This window comes from Chiloscyllium punctatum, chromosome X (assembly GCF_047496795.1).
Source record: "Chiloscyllium punctatum isolate Juve2018m chromosome X, sChiPun1.3, whole genome shotgun sequence".
NCBI lineage: Eukaryota > Metazoa > Chordata > Chondrichthyes > Orectolobiformes > Hemiscylliidae > Chiloscyllium > Chiloscyllium punctatum.
Window position 1 is genome coordinate 10,114,889 of NC_092791.1, and position 19,987 is coordinate 10,134,875.

The 19,987-nt window shown below is 47.0% G+C and overlaps 1 protein-coding gene across 1 annotated transcript in view; it reads left to right on the forward strand.

Annotated features, from left to right (window-relative positions):
• The window catches only part of LOC140471184 (natural resistance-associated macrophage protein 2-like), a 199,706-nt gene that overhangs the window by 23,436 nt on the left and 156,283 nt on the right, over positions 1-19,987 (forward strand). Inside the window, exons 2-3 of the mRNA XM_072567072.1 lie at positions 12,519-12,601; positions 15,822-15,887. Of these exons, the coding sequence (XP_072423173.1) occupies positions 12,568-12,601; positions 15,822-15,887 (100 nt within the window). The 5' untranslated portion in view covers positions 12,519-12,567. The remainder of the gene's footprint in view (positions 1-12,518; positions 12,602-15,821; positions 15,888-19,987) is intronic.

Below are 19,987 nucleotides of genomic sequence, written 5' to 3' on the forward strand. Positions count from 1 at the left end.
TGAAGGAGAGAGCTGAGGAGATTGTGGAGGCATTGGTGGTGATCTTCCAGGAATCACTGGAGTCAGGGAGGGTCCCAGAGGACTGGACAATGGCGAATGTAACACCCCTGTTTTCCCTAAGGTGGGGCAATTTCAAGGCTGGTGGTACATTTTTAAGCTGAGAAGAGAGAGCTTTAAAACAGACAGAAGAGGCATTTGTTTTTACACAGACGGTGGTTCACGTGTGAAATGAACCTCCTGAGGAAGTGGTGGATGTGGATACAGTTACAATGTTTAAAAGATATTTGGATAAGCACAGGAATACAGAAGGTTTGGAGGGATATGGGCCAAGAGCAGGCAGGTGGAACCAGTGTAGTTTGGGATTTTGTTCGGCCTGGACTGGTTGGGCTGAAGGGTCTGTTTCTGTGCTGTATAACTCTATGACTAACAAAGGAAGGAGGCAGAAAACATGAAACACCAGTTAGCCTGACCATGGTTATTGGTAAGATGTTTGAGTCCATTATTAAGGATGAGATTGTGGAGTATTTGGAAGTGCATGGTGAAATAGAGCTGAGTCAGCACAGCTTCATCAAGGGGAGGTCATGGCTGACAAATCTGTTAGAATTCTTTGAGGAGCTAACAAACAAGTTCGACAAAGGAGGGAGGTCTTTAACAAACAGCTGCACAGGAGGCTGCGAAATAAGATTAGAGCCCATGGTGTGAGGGGCAAGGTACTGGTATGGATAGAGGATTGGCTGACGGGCTGAAGGCCAAGTGTGGCGATAAAGGGATCTTTCTCAGGATGGCAGCTGGTGACTATTGGGGTTCCACAAGGGCCAGTGTTGGGACCACAGCTATTCATGTTGTACATGAATGATCTGGGTGAAGGAACCTGAGGGCATTGTTACTCAGTTTGCCTATTGAGGGAGTATAGCGTAGGTTCACAAGGTCAATTCCTGGAATGGCGGGATTACCTTACACTGCAAGACTGGAGCGACTGGGCTTGTATACCATTGAGTTTAGAAGACTGAGAGGGGATCTGATTGAGACATATAAGATTATGAAAGGATTGGACACTCTGGCAGCAGGAAACATGTTTCCGCTGATGGGTGAGTGCCGAACCAGAGGACACAGCTTAAAAATACAGGGTAGACCATTTAGCATTTAGGACAGAGATGAGGAGAAACTTCTTCACCCAGAGAGTGCTGGCTGTGTGGAATGCTCTCCCCCAGAGGGCAGTGGAGGCCCACTCTCTGGATTCATTTAAGAAAGAATTGGATAGAGCTCTCAAGGATAGTGGAATCAAGGGTTATGGAGATAAGGCAGGAACAGGATACTGATTAGGAATGATCAGCCATGATCATATTGAATGGCAGTGCAGGCTAGAAGGGCTGAATGGCCTACTCCTGCATCTATTGTCTATTGACACAAGGGTGGGTGAAGGGACGGAGTGTTGAGGAAGTGGGGAGGCTGCAGAAGGACTTGGACAGGCTAGGGGAGTGGGCACAGAAGTGGCAGATGGAACACAATGTGGGAAAGGGTGAGGTTATGCACTTGGTGGGAAGAATAGCAATGGAGACTACTTTCAAAATAGGGAAAGGTTTCAGAAATCTGAAGCACAAAGGGACTTGGGAGTCCCAGTTCTAGATTCTCTTCAGGTTAATGTGCAGGTTCAGTTGGTATTTAGGAAGGCAAATGCAATGTTAGCGTTCATTGTGAGAGGGTTAGAATACAAGAGCAGGGATGTACTGCTGAGGCTGTATAAGGCTCCTGTCAGACCATATTTGGAATATTGTGAGCAGTATTGGGGCCCTGTATCTCAGGAAGGATGTGCTGGCCTTGGAGGGGGTTTACAAGAATGATCATATGTGGAGGGGTTGGGGACTCTGGTCTCAATGGAGTTTGGAATGATGAAGGGGGGATCTGATTGAAACTTACAGAATACTGAGAGACCTGGATAGAATAGACATGGAGAAGACGATTCCTCTCGGAGGAGAAAGTAGGACCCGAGGGCACCGTCTCAGAGTGAAGGGACAACCCTTAAGAACGGAGATAAGGAGGAATTTCTTCAGCCAGAGGGTGGGGAATCTGTGGGGCCCATTGCTACAGAGAGCTGTGGAGGCCGGGTCAGGGAGTATATTTAAGCCTGAGATAGATAGGTTCTTCATTGGTAAGGGGATCAAGGGTGATGGGGAGAAGGCAGGGAAATTTGGGTTGAGAAATACATCAGTCATGATCAAATGGTGGAGCAGACTCGATGGGCTGAATGGTGTAATTGGGCTCCTATGTCTCACAGTCTTAACAAAGTGCATTGTGAGCAACTCACTGTGTCACTGGGGTCAGGAGGACCTGTCACCTGCCCTTGAATCATTGGAATCACTCAAAACCTTTCCAACATGAGATATTTGGACTCAGATTACCGATCAGCTTTGATGATTAGATTAGATTCCCTACAGTATGGAGACAGGCCTTTCAGCCCAACAAGTCCACACCAACCCTCCGAAGAGTAACCCACCTAGACCCATTCCCCTATATTTACCCCTGACTAATGTACATAACACTCTGGGCAATTTAGCATGGTCAATTAACCAGACCTGCACATCTTTGGACTGTGGAAGGAAACCAGAGCACCTGCTGGAAACCTGCGCAAACATGGGGCGAATGTGCAAACTCCACACAGACAGTCACCTGAGGCAGGAATCAAACCCTGGTCCCTGGTGCTGCGAGGCAGCAGTGCTAACCACTGAGCCACCATGCCTGTAGATCCAGTAGATCGCTGAGATGATCAACAGCTCGGCTATAGGTGGCTGCAACCAGGCTGGAAGAAACTAAGGAACAAGGGATCTGAATTTGAGACAGGGCCCCAGAGATTTACTTTTTGCAGCAGTTGGAAGAATCGGAGGGTGAAGTTTTTAGCGAAGTGGCCCAAACGCCAATGAAGGAAATGAGGCAGATCTTTAGACAATAGACAATAGGTGCAGGAGTAGGCCATTCTGCCCTTCGAGCCTGCACCACCATTCATTATGATCATGGCTGATCATCCTTAATCAGTATCCTGTTCCTGCCTTATCTCCATAACCCTTGATTCCACTATCCTTGAGAGCTCTATCCAATTCTTTCTTAAATGAATCCAGAGACTGGGCCTCCACTGCCCTCTGGGGCAGAGCATTCCACACAGCCACCACTCTCTGGGTGAAGAAGTTTCTCCTCATCTTTGTCCTAAATGGTCTGCCCGTATTTTTAAGCTGTGTCCTCTGGTTCGGCACTCCCCCATCAGCAGAAACATGTTTCCTACCTCCAGAGTGTCCAATCCTTTAATAATCTTATATGTCTCAATCAGATCCCCTCTCAGTCTTCTAAACTCAATGGTATACAAGCCCAGTCGCTCCAGTCTTTCAGCGTAAGGTAGTCCCGCCATTCCAGGAATTGACCTCGTGAACCTACGCTGCACTCCCTCAATAGCCAGAATGTCTTTCCTCAAATTTGGAGACCAGAACTGCACACAATACTCCAGGTGTGGTCTCACCAGGGCCCTGTACAGCTGCAGAAGAACCTCTTTGCTTCTATACTCAATCCCTCTTGTTATGAAGGCCAGCATAACATCTTTGTGTGGTTTCAGGTGGCTGAGAAATAGAGGAAGAGTCTGTGTTGTTGGTGGGGTGGGGTGGTCAGGAAGTCAGTGATTCTCTGGTTCTGCCTGGCTGGACGGAAGTACATCCACCCACCGTTGCTAAACAGTGACTCCTCACACTGGGATCTTGTCCTTGGCCGACGGATTGCTCCTGTACGTCCACCACCACGATGTTGTCTCTCCCCCATTCTCTCTCCCACCCCAACTCTCCTCCTCTCTCTCATACATCTGCCTTCCCCATTTATGCACATTTGTTAGGCCACTTTTTGAATACTGTGTTCAATTCTGGTCGTGCTGCTCGGTTCAAAACAGCTTCAACAAAGCCTGTCTAATTCAGGCAAAGTTAATGAAGACGGTGCTTTGCTTTGGAGCTTTTGCAAAAGACCTTGGAGTGCAGGTTCATCGTTCCTTGAAAGTGGAGTTGCAGGTAGATAGGATAGTAATGAAGGTGTTTGGAATGCTTTCCTGTATAGGTTAGTGCATTGAGTATGAGGTGGGAGGTCAAGTTGCACCTGTACAGGACATTGGTTAGGCCACTTTTGGAGTATTATGTGCAATTCTGGTCTCCCTGCTATAGGAAGGGTGTTATGAAACTTGAAAGGGTTCAGAAAAGATTGACAAAGATGTTGTCAGGGTTGGAGGATTTGAGCTACAGGAAGAGGCTGAATAGACTGGGGCTGTTTTCCCTGGAACATCAGAGGCTAAGGGGTGACCTTATAGAGGTTTATAAAATTATGAGAGGCATGGATAGGGTAAATAGACAAGGTCTTTTCCCCAGGGTAGGGGAGTGCAGAACTAGAGGGCATAGGTTTAGAGTGAGAATAGAAAGATTTAAAAGGGACCTAAGGGACAACTTTTTCATGCAGAGGGTGGTATGTGTCAAGGCATCTGGTTGGGTATATGAATAGGAAGGGTTTAGAGGGATATGGGCCAAGTGCTGGCAAATGGGACTAGATTAATTTAGGATATCTGGTTGGCATGGACAAGTTGGACTGAAGGGTCTGTTTCCGTGCTGTACATCCCTAAGACTATCTTTTCTCCTCAGATTGTCTGTCTGGCCCTCCGATTGACAGCTGTCAATTGTGTGAGGTGGGTGGATTTGCGTTAACTGAGGTTACCCGGCTCATTAATAGATACGTGTCATCGGCCGATGTATACCTCTCAGGCAGTTTCCCCAACTCCATAAGCCAGCAACAGGCTCCACCTCAACCATCAGGCCCAAACAGCCTGGGGGCATGTTGCTGAGCAACAACATTCCTGCAGCCTCATGACTGGGGAATGTAGGGTCAGGTTACAGGGGCCCGTTCATTACAAGCGAAGCAATGTGTATGTACATACACATAATCCAGGGATGGGATGGGCCAGAGGACACTCTAACCTGGCAACAGCAACAACTTTTTATTGGCAATCACAGGCCAGATTATAGAGCCTGATGAAGTCAAATTGTTTCAGGCAAACTTCCTCGTGCTTTGTAGATGCAAAACTGCTGTTGAATGGCAATTCTGTCAAATGTATAAATTGCTTTGTCTAATTACAACCTGCATTAATTGTCTGCAGTTCTCTCAGCAGTACTAAGGATGGAGAATACATTTTATGCTGCACTTGACCATTGGACTTTCACAACAGCCAATGATAGTTTTGTGGTCACCAGTAAAGGGACTTTGAGTCATACAGCACAGGAACACACATGGAACATAGAACATTACAGCACAGTCTAGTCAGGCCCTTCGGCCCTTGATATTGCACCGACCTATGGAACCAATCTGAAGCCTATCTATCCCACACTATTCCATTGTCATCCATATGTTTATCCAATGACCATTTAAATGCCCTGAAAGTTGGCAAGTCTACTACTGTTGCAGGCAGTGTATTCCATGTCCCTACTACTCTCTGAGTAAAGAACCTACCTCTGCCATCTGTCCTATATCTATCACCCCTCAATTTAAAGCTATGGCCCCTTGTGCTATCCATCACCATCCGAGGAAAAAGGCTCTCCCTGTCCATCCTATCTAACCCTCTGATTATCTTATATGTCTCAATTAAGTCACCTCTCAACCTCCTCTCTCATGAAAACAGCCTCAAGTCCCTCAGCCTTTCCTCATAAGACCTTCCCTCCATACCAGGTAACATCTGAGATCCTCTGAACCCTTTCCAAAGATTCTACATCCTCCCTCTAATGCGGTGACCAGAACTGTACCCAATCCTGCAAATGCAGCCGCACCAGAGTATTGTACAGCTGCAGCGTGACCTCATGGTTCTGAAACTCAATCCCTCTACCAATAAAAGCTAACACAATGTATGCCTTCTTAACAACTCAATCAACCTGGGTGGCAACTTTCAGGGATCTATGTACATGGACACTGAGATCTCTCTGCTCATCTGCACTGTCAAGAATCTTTTCATGAGCCCAGTACTCTGTATTCCTGTTGCTCCTTCTAAACTGAATCACCTCACACTTTTCCACATTAACCTCCATTTGCCACCTCTCAGCCCAGCTCTGCAGCTTATCTATGTCCCTCTGTAATCTGCAACATCCTTCAGCACTGTCCACAACTCCACCGACTTTAGTGTCGTCCGCAAATTTACTCATCCAACATTCTATGACTTCATTCAGGTCATTTATAAAAATGTCAAACAGCGGTCCAACCTGTCCATGCCAACCAGGTTTCCTGAACTGAACCAGTCCCATTTGCCAGCATTTGTCCCATATTCCTCTAAACCTTTCCTGTCCATGTACCCCTCCCAAAGCCTTTTAAATATTTTCACTGTACCTGCATCTACCACTTTCTCTGGCAACTCGTTCTATACACGCACCACCCTCTGCGTGAAAAAGTTGCCACTCGGGTCCCTTTTATATCTTTCCCCTCTCACCTTAAACCTATGCCCTCCAGTTTTGGATTCCCCTACCTTTGGAAAAAGACCTTGTCTATTTACCCCATCCATGCCCCATATGATTTTATAAACCTCTTTCAAGTCACCCCTCAGCCTCCTACACACCAGGGAATAAGTATCCCCAGCCTTTTCAGCCTCTCCCTATTACTGAAACCCTCTGGTCCAGGCAACATCCTTATAAGTCTTTTCTGTTCAATTTCTTGTTTAACAGCAACCTTCATGTCATGGGGCAAAGAGAATTGAATGCAGTATTTCAAAAGTGGCCTCACCAATGTCCTGTACAGGCATCCTGACTCCTGTGCTCAATACGGTGAACTTGTTGGAGAGAGAGTGCAGAACAGATTGACAAGAATGGTTCCAGGGTTGAGAAACTTCAGCGATGAGGATAGATTTCAGAAGTTGGGACTGTTGTCCCTGGAGAAGGCTGAGCGGAGATTGATGAAGATTTTCAGAATCATGAGTGACCTGGACAGTGTAGATCAGCAAAAACTATTTGCACTTGTAAAAGATAAAAGAGTGAGGGGAAACGGATTTAAAGTGATGTGCAAAAGAAGCAAGGGTGATGCAAGAAAGAATTTTTTCACTCAGCGTGTACATGAATAGATGCTGTCACTTTACCAAGGTTATTTTGTCCAAGGCAGAGGTGCCGAAATGTCTGAAAATGTCTACTTTAACAATGGCAGGGGAGTGGCCAGTTCTCCCAGTTCAGGTTTTGTCTAGGTTGGTTTAGCTGTAGCGGAGAAGCTGATGCAGTGCAAAAAGGTTAAGCAGATGATTCTTGACTGACTTCTCTCTCTGAAATCTCTGCTGCCTGTAAGAACCTGTGTTTGAATTTACCTTTCACCAAGAGGTGTGTTTAAGGGATGTTACAGGAATTGGAACAACTCCTTAGTTAAGTTGCTGTATCAAGTCGGTTGAGTTTTTCAATAGTTAAATTATTCGAAATTCCATTTCTTTTGTTTGTATTTCAACTGTAGTGTGTAAATAAATTCCGTTTTGCTTAAAGCTGAGTAGTTTGACCAGCTGCATCACACCTGGAATACCCACTTCACATCTGCCTTTACAATAAGAAAAGGTAGGGTCTGGGCTCCCTTCTTGAGGGGGAGTCTGGCCTGGTCCATAACATAGGATAGGTCGGGCCTTTTTACCCGAGCACTTGCTGCTCACTGCACCAGCTGTGAGCCAATGGCACCAATTGCAAGGGACGCCCTCTGTGCCCTTTACCCTTTCATGAGGCCCAGCTAATTCCCTGGGGGAATAGCAGTGGCTGTCTCCCACTATATGCCCACCTCCATTCAACCCCAGGCTGTACGGGCAGCCTGTACCCACAGAAAGGAATCAGAGTGCGCTCATACTTACATCTATAACCAGGTTCATTGGCATGTGAAAGGATTGAGTGAGATGTCAGGGCCAGCCTCCTAATGCCCCGGTGAAACATGTTGGCATTGGGCAGCCAGCTGGGATTTTTGTCACAGTTCTCTTCCCTGCTATAGCTGTAAACTCTGGTCTCTCAGCAGCGGGTATGGAGGGACAGTCTCATGAGGAGAGTTTAGAAGAATGAGAGGCGATCTTGTTGAAACATCCAAGATTCTTAGGGGACTTGACAGGGGGGGATGTGGAGAGGTTGTTTTCCCTTGTGGGGGTGAGTCTAGGACCAGAGGGTACAATCCCAGAATAAGGGGTCACCCATTGCAGACGGAGATGAGGAGGAATTTCTTCCCTCAGAGGGGAGTGAGTCTGTGGAATTCTTTCCCACCGAGGGCTGTAGGGGCTGGGTCAGTGAGTATATTCAAGGTGGAGATAGACAGATTTTTAATCAGGAAGGAAGCTGAGGGGCATTGGGGAAAAGGCAGGAGAGTGGAGTTGGGGATGATCAGATCAGCCATGACCTCATTGAATGGCCTGAATGGTCTATTTTTGCTCCTATGTCTGATGATCTCGCAAATGAGACAGGTCATTCCAGAGTTGTTCAAAAGATACAGCAGATGCATACTGATGCACTTTATGTGAAGGTGAGTCCAGACCTCCAACTGTGTGGCGGAATTTGACCAGAGGACAGATAGTGAGAGTGATACAGACAGAGAGACATAGGATAAGTACTGGCATATTCATTTATTCACTCACAGGGTGAGGGCATCACTGTCCAGACCAGCATTTATTGCCCGTCTGTAATTGCCCAGAGGGCAGTTAAGAGTCAACCCCATTGCTGTGTGTCTGGAGTCACATGTAGGCCCAGACCAGGTAAGGATGGCAGTTTCCTTCCCTAAAGGGCTTTGGTAAATAGGGTAAAGGAGAATCCAAAGGGATTCTACAAATACATTAAGGACAAAAGGGTAGCTAGGAAGAGAATAGGGCCCCTTAAAGATCAGCAAGGCAGACTATGTGTGGAACCACAGGAGATGGGGGAGATATTAAAGAGTATTTTGCATCAGTGTTTACTGTGGAGAAGGACATGCAAGATAGAGAACATAGGGAAATAAACAGCAGCATGTTAAAAAGTGTCCATACTACAGAGGAGGAGGTGCTGGTCATCTTAAAACACATAAAGGTGGATAAATCCCCAGGACCTGATCAGGTGTACCCTAGAACTCTGTGGGAAGCTAGGGAAGTGATTGCTGGGCCTCTTGCTGAGATATTTGTATCATCGATAGTCACAGGTGAGGTGCCGGAAGACTGGAGGTTGGCTAATGTGGTCCCTCTATTTAATAAAGATGGTAAAGACAATGCAGGGAACTATAGACCGGTGAGCCTGACCTTGGTGGTGGGCAAATTGTTGGAGAGAATCCTGAGGGATAGGATGTACATGTATTTGGAAAGGCAAGGACTGATTGGGGATAGTCAACATGGCTTTGTGCATGGGAAATAATGTCTCACCAATTTGATTGAGTTGTTTGAAGAAATAACAAAGTGGATTGATGAGGGCAGAGCAGTAGATGCGATCTATGTGGACTTCAGTAAGGTGTTCGACAACGTTCCCCGTGGGAGACTAGTTAGCAAGCTTAGATCTCATGGAATACAGGGAGAACTCGCCATTTGGATACAGAACTGACTCGAAGGTAGAAGACAGAGGGTGATAGTGGAGGATTGCATTTCAGACTGGAGGCCTGTGTCACAAGGATTGGTGCTGGGTTCACTGTTTTTCATCATTTATATAAAAGATTTGGAATGTGAACATCAGAGGTATGGTTAGTAATTTTGCAGATGACACCAAAATTTGGAGGTGTAGTGGACAGCGAAGAAGGTTACCTCAGAGTACAACAGGATCTTGATCAGATGGGCCAAGGAGTGGCAAATGGAGTTTAGTTTAGATAAAGCACGGTGGCACAGTGGTTAGCACTGCTGCCTCACAGCGCCAGAGACCTGGGTTCAATTCCCGCCTCAGGCAACTGACTGTGTGGAGTTTGCACATTCTCCCTGTGTCTGCGTGGGTTTCCTCCGGGTGCTCCGGTTTCCTCCCACAGTCCAAAGATGTGCAGGTCAGGTGAATTGGCCATGCTAAATTGCCCGTAGTGTTAGGTAAGGGGTAGATGTAGGGGTATGGGTGGGTTGTGCTTCGGCGGGGCGGTGTGGACTTGTTGGGCCGAAGGGCCTGTTTCCACACTGTAAGTAATCTAATCTAATCTAATCTAATAAATGTGAGGTGCTGCATTTCGGAAAGACAAATCAGGGTGGGACTTATACACTCAATGGTAAGTTCCTAGGGAATGTTGCTGAACAAAGAGATCTTGGAGTGCAGGTTCATAGTTCCTTACAAGTGGAGTCGCAGGTAGATAGGATAGTGAAGAACGTGTTTGGTATGCTTTCCTTTATTGGTTAGTGCATTGAGTTTAGGAGTTGGGAGGTCATGTCATAGACATAGAACATTCTAGCTCAGTACAGGCCCTTCAGCCCTCGATGTTGCGCCGACCTGTGGAACTAATCAGAAGCCCATCTATCCTACACTATTCCATTGTCATCCATATGTTTATCCAATGACCATTTAAATGCCCTTAAAGTTGTAGGCAGGGCATTCCACGTCCCTACTACTCTCTGAGTAAAGACACTACCTCTGATATCTGTCCTATATCTATCACCCCTCAATTTCAAGCTATGTCCCCTCGTGTTAGCCATCACCATCCGAGGAAAAAGGCTGTCACTGTCCACCCTATCTAACTTTCTGATTATCTTATATGTCTCAATTAAGTCAACTCTCAACCTTCTTCTCTCTAAGAAAAACAGCCTCAAGTCTCTCCAGCCTTTCCTCATAAGACCTTCCCTCCATGCCAGGCAACATTCTTGTAAATCTCCTCTGAACCCTTTCCAAAGTTTCCATATCCTTCCTATAATGCGGTGACCAGAACTGTACGCAATACTCCAAGTGCGGCCACACCAGAGTTTTGTACAGCTGCAGCATGACCTCGTGGCTCTGAAACTCAATCCCTCTACCAATAAAAGCTAACACACCATATGCCTTCTTAACAGCCCTATCAACCTGGGTGGCAACTTTCAGGGATCTATGTACATGTTCACTGAGATCTCTCTGGTCATCTACACTGCCAAGAATCTTAACATTAGCCCAGCACTCTATTTCTGTTGCTCCTTCCAAAGTGAATCACTTCACACTTTTCCACATTAAACTCCATTTGCCACCTCTTAGCCCAGCTCTGCAGCTTATCTATGTCTCTCTGTAACCCACAACATCCTTCAGCACTGTCCACAACTCCACTGACTTTCGTGTCATCCGCAAATTTACTCACCCATCCTTCTACGCCTTCATCCAGGTCATTTATAAGAATGACAAACAGCAGTGGCCCCAAAACAGATCCTTGCGGTATACTACTAGTAACTGAACTCCAGGATGAACATTACCCATCAACCATCTCCCTCTGTCTTCTTGTGGCTGTCCAAGATGTTGGTTAGGCTTCTATTCAAATATTGCATGCATTTCTGGTCTCCCTGCTATAGGAAGGATCGTGTGAAACTCAAAAGTGTTCAGAAAAGATTTGCAAGGATGTTGCCAGGGTTGGAAGGTTTGAGCTACAGGGAGAGGCTGAATAAGCTGGGGCTGTTTTCCCTGGAGCATCGGAGGCTGAGGGGTGACCTTATAGAGGTTTATAAAATCATGAGGGGCATGGATAGGGTAAATGGACAAGGTCTTTTCTCTGGGGTGGGGGAGTCCAGAACTGAAGGGCATAGGTTCAGGGTGAGGGGGGGAAAGATATAAAAGAGACCTAAGGAACAACATTTTCACGCAGGGGGTGGTGCGTGTATGGAATGAGCTGCCAGAGGATGTGGTGGAGGCTGGTACAATTACAGCATTTCAGAGGCATCTGGATGGGTATATGAATAGGAAGGGTTTGGAGGGATATGGGCCAAATGCCGCAAATGGGACGAGATTGGGTTAGGATATCTGGTCAGAGTGGAACCGAAGGGTCTGTTTCTGGCAAAACTGAATCACCCTGATTAATGTGTGAGCAGAAGTAAGACGCTGGCACCGATGTGCATACCCGCCCTCTCTGCCCTCTGTTTGACACCTTGTGCAATAGCACAGTGGAGCTCAGAATGATCCCTCAGTTGGGCAGACAGCTGTGAAACTGGTTTGGTTTGAGTATATGAGTATGCCCTGGCACAGTGCTCCCCCCACCCCCACACCCCCCCCCCCCCCACCCCCCCATGCCTGACACGTTTGCTACATTTCCCAATGATTTATTCCTCTTGTTGTTTTGCCACAGGCGATTAAGGTGTCAAGGTTAAACAGAAAGCCCAGCTGAAAGGTTTGCCTGGAACCTTCAAGTTGCACTCAGTCCCTGTCCTGCCCACAACCGTACCCTCCCCCAAAAAATAAAAACTCAGGCTGTTCTCTGACCAAATAGTCTGGCAGTTTTTCCTGTGCCTCAGCTACACTACGGATGAAACTCACTTTGACACCTCAGAGGTTTGCTGATTCACTGCTCCCCCCCCCCCCCACCTCCTCCCCACCCTCTCCCAGACTGCTCTCTCTCACATCCCACTGAATGTTTGCTCATGTCCATTCCAGGGAACGAGCTGGTACCGAGCGCTCCGGGTTACGACAGACTGCTTTCATCATGTCATTCAAGAAGGAGAAGTGCGAGCCGACAGGTACAAAGCATTGTTATTTTTAAGAAGTTGAGCACCTCCATCACCGATCCCTGAGCTCGGCTTTTCCTATCCTCTCTGTCCTCTGGGTTCTTTTCACTCGGTCACTTTTTACTCCTTGCCGAGGTGTTTATCAGCTCTGTCTCTCACTGTTGCTTCATCACTTTGATTCCTTGTTATCTGCTTTCTCTCTGACTCTGTATTCCAAGTTGCTCTCAGAGGACCAAACTGACATCCTCAAGAGTTTGTGTTCAAAGACTGAGTTTACTTGTTAAATATTTGGTTCTGGTTTCTGTCTTGATTTGATTCTGGACTCCTTCATGCCCCCACCCCACCCCAGCACATTAAATCTGTGCCCCCTGCTAATTGACCTCTTTGCTAGGGGAAAACAGATTCTCCCTGCTCACTCTATAACATCGATTAAATCACCCCTCAACTCCCTCTGTTCGGAGGAAAACAACCTTCTCCCTTTCAATTGTATCCCTCTGCTGCAATTTTCAAGCCCAGAAGTTGGGAATCACTGGAGGAGGCTGAGATGGATCATCCACTCAGCACTTCTGGCTGAAGATTGCTGTGAAAGCTTCAGCCTGACCTTTTGCCCTGATGTGCTGGGCTCCTCCATCATTGAGGATGGGGATATTTGTGGGGGCTCCTCCTCCAGTGAGTTGTTTAATTCCCCCACCACCATTCACGACTGGATGTGGCAGGACTGCAGAGCTTCGATCTGATCCAGTGATTGTGGGATCACTTAGCCCTGTCTATCACTTGCTGCTTTTGCTGTTTGGTGTGTCAGTAATCCTGTTTGGGGGCTTCACCAGGTTAACATCTCATCTTCAGGAATACCTGGTGCTGCTCCTGCCATGTCCTCCTGCACCCTCCATTGAACCAGGGTTGATCCCCTGGCTTGATGGTAATGGTTGAGTGGGGGATATGCCGGGCCATGAGGTTACAGATTGTGCTGGAGTACAGTTCTCCTGCTGTTGATGGCCCACAGAGCCTCATGGATGCCCAGTCTTGAGTTGCTCGATCTGTATGAAGTCTGTCCCATTGAGCACAGTGATAGGCCACACAACACGATGGAGGGTATTCTCAATGTGAAGGTGGGACTTTGTCTCCACAAGGACTATGCGGTGGTCACTCTCACCGATACTGTCATGGACAGATACATCTGCAGCTGGCAGATTGGTAAGGATGAGGTTGAGTGTATTTTTCCCTCTTGTTGGTCCCCCCACCACCTGCCGCAGACCCAGTCTAGCAGCTATGTCCTTTAGGACCTGACCAGCTCGATCAGTAATACTGCTGCTGAGACACTCTTGGTGGTGGACATTGAGATCCCCCACCCAGGGTCCATTCTGTGACCTTGTCACCCTCAGTGCTTCCTCTAAGTGTTGTTCAATGTGGAGGAGTACCGATTCATCAGCTGAGGGAGGACAGTACATGGGAATCAGCAGGTGGGTTCCTTGCCCAGGTTTAACCTGAAGCCATGAGACTTCATGGAGCCTGGAGTCAATGTTGAGGACTCCCAGGGTAACTCCCTCCCGACTGTATCCCACTGTGCCCCCACCTCAGCTGGGTCTGTCCTGCCGGTGGGACAGGGTGTATCCAGGGATGGTGATGGTAGTGTCTGGGACATTGTCATACTTACAGAATCATACATTATAGACAATGTCAGGCTGTTGCTTGACTAGTCTGGGATAACGCTCTCAATATTGGTCCTAGCTCCCAGATATTAGTGAGGAGGACTTTGTAGGGTCGGCAGGGCTATGTTCACTGTTGTCGTTTCAATTACTTAAGGTGATGCTGAGCAGTTGGTCCATTTTCATTGAGTCTTTTTTGTGGACTGATACAACTGAGTGATTTGCTCGGCCATTTCAGAGGGCAGTTAAGAGTCAGCCATGTTTGCTGTGGGTCTGGTGTCACATGTAGGCCAGATCTACATGTCAGATTGCAGATTTGAAACCCAAGTATTGCAGATAGCGGAAGTCGGAAATGTGAACAGAGAATGCTGGAAAAGCTCAGTGGGTCTGGCAGCATCTGTGGAGAGAGAAACAGAATGAATGTTCTGAGTCTGGCATGATTCTTCTTTGAAGGTGTTGCCAGACCTGCTGAGTTTCTCCAGTGCGTTCTGTTTTTAAATGGAAGGGCGGTCAGATTTGCTTCCTCTCGAACCAGATAGGTTCGGATTATGGTAAATAATGGTTACAAGGTCACCATCTGACTCTTCTCAAGATGGGGTTTTGTTGCATGAGACTGAGGGTGATTCGGTGATGTCTCTCACTCCTTCGAGGTGCAAAGCTGTTCCCTTGTCAGAGTCCTGTGTGACAGGGCCATAGTGGGTAATACTTAGTGCATTCCTTGACAGTAACCCTTTCAGACTATAGCAAGCTTGCATCACAGTTGGTCAGTGCTGTTACACTGCCTGAGGTGCATGTTAGGGGTGAGAATCTCTTGGGTCGTCTGTAATCTAGGGTGGCTATGTAATGTCCACATTAAACGACAATGGGCTGCGGAGTGCGGATGAGCTGCAAACATCACTTAGAGTTTCCTCCTCTTCCCCATACGACACACCCACAAACAGACCTACACACAGAGAAACACACCTACACAGACACACACATGCACACATACACAGACACACACACATGCAACACACACATGCACAGAGACACACACATACAGCAACACACATGCACACAGAGACACACACATACACACAGCAACTCACATGCACACACAGAGACACAAACGCACACAAACACAGAGACACATATGCACACAAACACAGAGACACACACACAGATACCCTATCACAAGCACACAAGACAGACACACACAGGTACACATTCACAAGCACACAAGACACACGAGCCTGTGTGTGCGTGTGCGCACCTAAGTACACGAGACACACACACACTCAAGCACATGAGGCACACACATACAGGCACGCAGACACACACACAGGCAGACGCACACAAGATACACATGATGTATACACAGACAGACGTACAAAATACAAACACACACATATGTACAGACACAAACACACACACACATGCATACAGATATACAAACAACAGCAGACACACACAGATACATATAACTCTTGACCAATTCTGCTGCTTTTCCATTGAAATTATCCAAAGGGGTCAGGAGAAACCCCAAGGCAAACTCAGTCCCACAATCATTTATGCCTCCCTGTTTTTTTCTTTTCATTTAATTTCAGAGAGCTCAGAGCATCAGCAAGATTGTAATACAATGAGCTTCGATCAAGAGATGAAAGAGTCAACTGGTAAGCTACCGTCTGCCTCCTGTTCTCCAGCTGGGAAGAGGCATTTCTCCAGAAGGCCCTCTCCGTCCAGCTATGAGGCCAGTTTTCACTTTGCCAAAGTGGTGGTTTAATTTGACTTGCTTTGTTGTTGCCACATGTACTGAGATACAGTGAAAAGGCTTGTTTGCGTGCTATCCAGACAAATCCTACCTACCATTAGTACATCAAGGTAATAGAACAGAATGCAGAATATAGTGTTACAGAGAAGGTGCAGAGAAAGATCAACTCGAGTATACGAGAGGTCCATTCATTGTTCTGATAACAGTATGGAAGAAGCTGTTCTTAAATCTGTTGGTACGTGTTTTCAAGCCTTTTGTATCTTCTGCCCAATGAAAGAGGGTGGAAGCGAGTGTAATCGGGGTGGGAGGGCTCTTTGATGATGTTGGCTGCCTTCCCGAGGCAGTGGGAAGTGTAGATGGAGCCAATGGATGGAAGGTTGGGTAGTGTGAGGGACTGGGATGTGTTCACAACTCCCTGTAGTTTGTTACAGTCCTGGGCAGAGCAGTTACTATACCAAGCTGTGATGCACCCGGATAGGATGCTTTCCGTGGTGCATCATAAAAATTGGGAAAGAGTCAATGTGAATTTCAGTGGGAATGGGACAGTGACGTTCTGGGACCACGGGCAACTAGGCTGCCTACTCCATCCATCACTGCACTAAGACTGAAGATTATTACAGGGCACCGCCCAAGCTGGCAGAGGGTCAGACCAGTCAAGGGACCAAATGCATCACCCAACCAAACTGTGATGTGGGCAGAAAGAGTTTCCAACTCGTGGGGCACTTGGACCAGAGGGAACTTCTCCCTTAGGATGAACGTAAACCAGGCTGCCCTGCTGAATCATGTACCGAGGATGAGGCTGGTTTTGGAATGCTGCATTCAGTCTTGTTTGCCCTGCTACAGGAAGGATGGTGTGAAACTTGAAAGGGTTCAGAAAAGATTTACAAGGATGTTGCCAGGGTTGGAGGATTTGAGCTATAGGGAGAGGCTGAACAGGCTGGGGCTGTTTTACCTGGAGCGTCGGAGGCTGAGGGGGTGACCTTATAGAGGTTTATAAAATTATGAGGGGCAATGGATAGGGTAAATAGACAAGGTCTTTTCCCTGGGGTGGGGGAAATCCAAAACTAGAGGGCATAGGTTTAAGGGGAGAGAGGAAAGATATAAAAGAGACCTAAGGGGCAACTTTTTCATGCAGAGGGTGGTACGTGTATGGAATGAGCTGCCAGAGGAAGTGGTGGAGGCTGGTACAATTACAGCATTTAAAAGGCATCTGGATTGGTATATGAATAGGAAGGGTTTAGAGCTATATGGACCAAATGCTGGCAAATGGGACTAGATTAATTTAGGATATCTGGTCAGCATAGATGAGTTGGACCGAAGGGTCTGTTTCTGTGCTGTATGACTCTATGTTCCTTGGGTCCCTTTTAAAGTTTTCGGCTCTCACTTTCAACCTATGCCCTCTCTGATCTCTCTCTCTCTCTTTCTGCACCTTCTCTGTGTCTGTAACACTGTATTCTGCATTTTGTTCTGCTACGTTGTTGCACTCTGTGTGGTTCAGTCTGCCTGTAGAGCATGCAAAACAACACTTTTCACTGTATCTCAGTACATGTGACAGCAATCAATCAATGTTATCCTTTCCCAATCCTCCTCCCAAAATGACACAACAAAGCCATTCAGTGTGATTTCCTGCTCTGGGTTTTTGCAAATGACTGAAAGATACTTTTTCTTTTGGCTTCTTTCTTCCTTGTCTTGCCTCGAAGTTGCAGTTGTCTGTCACCCTCCAGTTCCTCACCCATTTGGACTAAGAATGAAACATTGGCATCGAGTGGCTTGCCATTGAGGAAGCAACTCAGGATAGTCTTGTGTTCAGCCAATGCACCCCCTGCAGCAGGGTGTCAGTCGAAGCAATATGGTCCCTATCTTTTTCTTTGCCAGGCACTGCTTAGCTTCAGTCACTGATCACTCACTTTGACTTGAAGGGGTGCGGTTTTGAACCCCTCTATAGGCAACCCCAAGGATGGGAGAGCCTTCAGAACTAGAGGGCATAGGTTGAGGGTGAGAGGGGAAAGATATAAAAGAGACCTAAGGGGCAACTTTTTCACACAGAGGGTGGTACGTGTACGGAATGAGCTGCCAGAGGAAGTGGTGGAGGCTGGTACAATTACAGCGTTTAAAAGGCATCTGGATGGGTATATGAATAGGAAGGGGTCAGAGGGATACGGGCTAAATGCTGACAAATGGGACTAGGTTTAGTTAGGATATCCGACATGAATGAGTTGGACCGAAGGGTCTGTTTCCGTGCTGGACATCTCAATGACTCTATGATTACCGGCTTTGTTTCCAGTGAGGGGCATAGAGTCAGTTTTCCCAGTGCGGCTTACGAATCCGGTCAATAAATTATCCAGATTAAAGAAGGATTGCATTACCAGATAAACCCTATAAACTTAGTTTGCTTGATGTAGAGCATAGGAGGAGCTGGAGAACAGGCAGAAACAAAATCAAACTGAGGACAATTACAGTCTTCTCAGACTATCTCGTTCTCATTCATCCAGAGGATGTGGGTGTCACTGGCTGGGCCCAATATTTACTGCTCAGTCCCTAGTTGCCCCCTTGAGAAGGTGGGGGTGAGCTGCCATCTTGACCCGCTGTAGTCCACGTGCTGTGGGTTGACCCACAATGCCCTGAGGGAGAGAATTCCAGGATTTTGACCCAGCAACACTGAAGGAATGGCGATATATTTCCAAGTCAGGATGGTGAGGGGCTCGGAGGGGAACTTGCAGGGGGTGGTGTTCCCATGTATTTGCTGCCCTTGTCCTTCTAGATGGCGGTGGCTGTGCGTTTGGAAGGTGCTGTCTGAGGATCTTTGGTGAGTTTCTGCAGTGCATCTTGTAGATGGTATGCACTGTGGTTCCCGAGGGAGTGAATGTTTAATCTTCACTCAGGTAAGCTGAGTCAGCGCAGCCCAGTTCAGGCACAATCTCACTGGAACATAGTGGAACCATTGCTCTTTGATCCAAGCACCACCACCTCCCCCTCGAGACCTTGCTAAATGATAGCTTCAAAACAGAATGATTTCCAAATATCCGATAGCTTAGAATCAGAGACTGCCTCTCTGAACGACCCTGGCTTTAGGAAATCTCGGATGTTCCGAGAACCCGGCTGTTTCCAGGAATTTGCTGCTGAGGTAATGAGAGAGTCTTTAAGCTTTTGCTTCACATTTCAACAGTGGGCACAACCTGTCTGCTTCTCCTTATTTTCTGATGAATGACAGGAACGAACCGCCTCCCTCTGTTCCAGCAAGTGAAGTGAGAAATCGCCAATGAGGAGAGGGTTTACATTCCGGACTGTTTGGCTGTTTGCAAAGAGCTGACTTGCTGGACCCTGTGTCCCAGGCAAACAGGCCGCTGTGAGCACAGTTTTTTGGGTGTGGGATGGGGAAGCAGCATTTACCCATGGAGCACAGAACACAGGCAGATCGAGTATCTTTGAGGGTGGAGAAACTAAAAGAAACAAATGTTTTGAACAGGCTGAACATGTGAATGTGTCTGAATGTGTTTGTGTGTGTAAGACATTGAGAGTGTACGCAAAAGAGTCTGAGCATGTGGGAGAGAGAGTGAATGTCTTAAGTGTGTGCTTGTGGGAGAGAGAGAGAGAGAGTGTGTGTGTATATACAGTGCGTATGTATTTGTGTGGGTCTGTCTGTTTTTAAGTACATGCCTTTGTGGACGTCTTTATGTGTACATGTCTGTGTGTGAACTTTGAACATATGAATGTGTCTGCATCTGTGTGTGTAAGACATTGAGAGTGTACGCAAAAGAGTCTGAGCATGTGAGAGAGAGAGTGAATGTCTTAAGTGTGTGCGTGTGGGAGAGAGAGAGTATATCTGATGTGTGTGTGTGTGTGTGTGTGTGTGTATATGTATTTGTGTGGGTCTGTAAGTGTTTGAGTACGTGCCTTTGTGTGTGCACATGTCTTTATGAATCTTGAACATGTGAATGTGTCTGCATGTATTTGTGTGTGTCTGTGTGCCTGTGTGTGTGTGTGTCTGTGTGTGTGTGTCTG